At 67.3% G+C, this 1,815-nt stretch overlaps 1 protein-coding gene across 1 annotated transcript in view; it reads left to right on the top strand.

Moving 5' to 3' along the window:
- Positions 1 to 159: 159 nt before the first annotated feature.
- The window catches only part of LOC114072432 (coiled-coil domain-containing protein 130-like), an 8,556-nt gene continuing 6,900 nt past the window's right edge, over positions 160 to 1,815 (top strand). Inside the window, exons 1-6 of the mRNA XM_027910330.1 lie at positions 160 to 265; positions 361 to 416; positions 737 to 797; positions 893 to 1,035; positions 1,297 to 1,469; positions 1,692 to 1,815. Of these exons, the coding sequence (XP_027766131.1) occupies positions 368 to 416; positions 737 to 797; positions 893 to 1,035; positions 1,297 to 1,469; positions 1,692 to 1,815 (550 nt within the window). The 5' untranslated portion in view covers positions 160 to 265; positions 361 to 367. The remainder of the gene's footprint in view (positions 266 to 360; positions 417 to 736; positions 798 to 892; positions 1,036 to 1,296; positions 1,470 to 1,691) is intronic.

The raw sequence follows: 1,815 nt of genomic DNA, 5'->3' as shown, positions 1-1,815 counted from the left end.
GGTGCAAGTGTGGATTTGGGGAGGCCGAGAGGGGTGTCAGGGGGGATTTGGGGGGGCTATGAGGGGGGTTTGGGGGTTCAGAGGGGTTTTGGGGTTCTGGGGGGCTGCCAGGGGGGTTCAGGGGGGTGTCAGGGGGGTTTTGGGGTGCCGTGGACCCCCCTGACCCTCCGTTTCCCCTCCAGCATGGCTCTCTCAACAAGTACCACCACAGCCACCCCCTGCGGGAGCGTGCCCGGAAGCTCTCCCAGGGCATCCTGGTCATCAGGTGAGGGGCAGACACACCCAGAACGGCCCCTGGCACAGCTGGGGGGTCCCTGGGACACCCCCAAACCTCCCTTGCCCCCCTGTGCCCCCCTCCAGGTTCGAGATGCCCTTTAACATCTGGTGCGACGGCTGCAAGAACCACATCGGGATGGGTGAGTGGGGCTGGGGGCAGCTTGGGCGGTTGGGAGGGTGTCCTGGGGTGTTGGGGAGGTTCTGGGGGAGCTTTTGAGGGTTGTGAAGAATCAGGGGGTCAGTTGTTGAGGGTTTGGGGAGGCTGGGGGATGTCGGGGATTTTTGGGGAGGGTCTGTCTGGGGCTTTTGAGGGGTCCAGGGGCAGCGGGGGATTCGAGGGGCATGGCAGCAGAGTTTTGGGGGGTGGGGGTGTTTTGGTGAGTCCCAGGGGTTTTGGGTGGTCAGTGGGGGTCCCCAAATCCTTTGTGGAGGGGGAGGTCTGACCTCTCCCACCCCCCAGGCGTCAGGTACAACGCGGAGAAGAAGAAGGTGGGGAATTACTACACCACCCCCGTGTACAGGTGGGTGTGACACCCTCCCCCTCGAGCTCTGGGGACACCTGGGGATCCCCCCTGGACACCCCCTGAGCCGTGACCCCCCACCCCGGCCCTCCCAGGTTCCGGATGAAGTGTCACCTGTGCGTGAACCACATCGAGCTGCAGACGGACCCCGCCAGCTGCGACTACGTCATCGTCAGCGGGGCCCGGCGCAAGGAGGAGCGCTGGGACCCCCGGGACAGCGCCCAGGCCCCGCCCCCCTGTGAGTCCAGCAGCACCAGTAACCCCAGGAACCCCAGTATGGCCCAGTCCCAGTGTCCCCAGTGAGTCCCAGTGTCCCCCGTGAGTCAGTCCCAGAAAAGAGCGCTGGGACCCCTGGGACAGCACCCAGCCCCCACCCCTCTGTGAGTCCAGTACGGCCCAGTAACACCAGTATGGCCCAGTAACCCCACTCAGGCTCAGTCCCAGCCCCGCTGGTCAGCCCCAGTCACTCCCAGTGCTCCCATTCCCATTCCCGTTGCAGCCCCGGAGCACAAGGAGCGCCTGGCCCTCGATCCCATGTTCCGCCTGGAGCACGGGGTGCAGGACCGGGGGGTCCTGGAGCGTGAGACCCCCACCCTGAGCCGTCTGCAGGAGGCCCAGGACGCCTGGAGGGACGACTTCGGGCTCAACAGCCGCCTGCGCCGGCAGTTCCGAGTGAGGGACCCCCCAGCACCACCCCGGGACCCCCAAAATGCTCCCAGGGGGACTCCGGATCCCCAAATAACCCACCCGGGACCCCCAACCACCCACTGGGGGGGCTTGGGGACCCCCAAAAGCCCAACTCTGGGAGCGCTCTGGGACCCCCACACACCCAGTGCGAGGGTGTCCGGCCCCCCCTCACCCGTGGGGGGTCTCGGCCCCCCCGTGTCCCCCCAGGAGGAGAAGAAGACGCTGCGGGAGGAGGAGGAGGAGGCAGCGGCGCTGCGGGCGAGGGCCGGGCTGAGCATCCCCCTGGTGCGGGAGGAGGAGGAGGATCGGCGCCTCGCTGCCCTGCTCACCC

Source organism: Empidonax traillii, unplaced genomic scaffold, assembly GCF_003031625.1.
Source record: "Empidonax traillii isolate 1590-97213 ecotype Southwest subspecies unplaced genomic scaffold, ASM303162v1 scaffold3204:size14418, whole genome shotgun sequence".
Classification (NCBI taxonomy): domain Eukaryota; kingdom Metazoa; phylum Chordata; class Aves; order Passeriformes; family Tyrannidae; genus Empidonax; species Empidonax traillii.
This window is presented reverse-complemented; position numbering and strand designations above follow the sequence as displayed.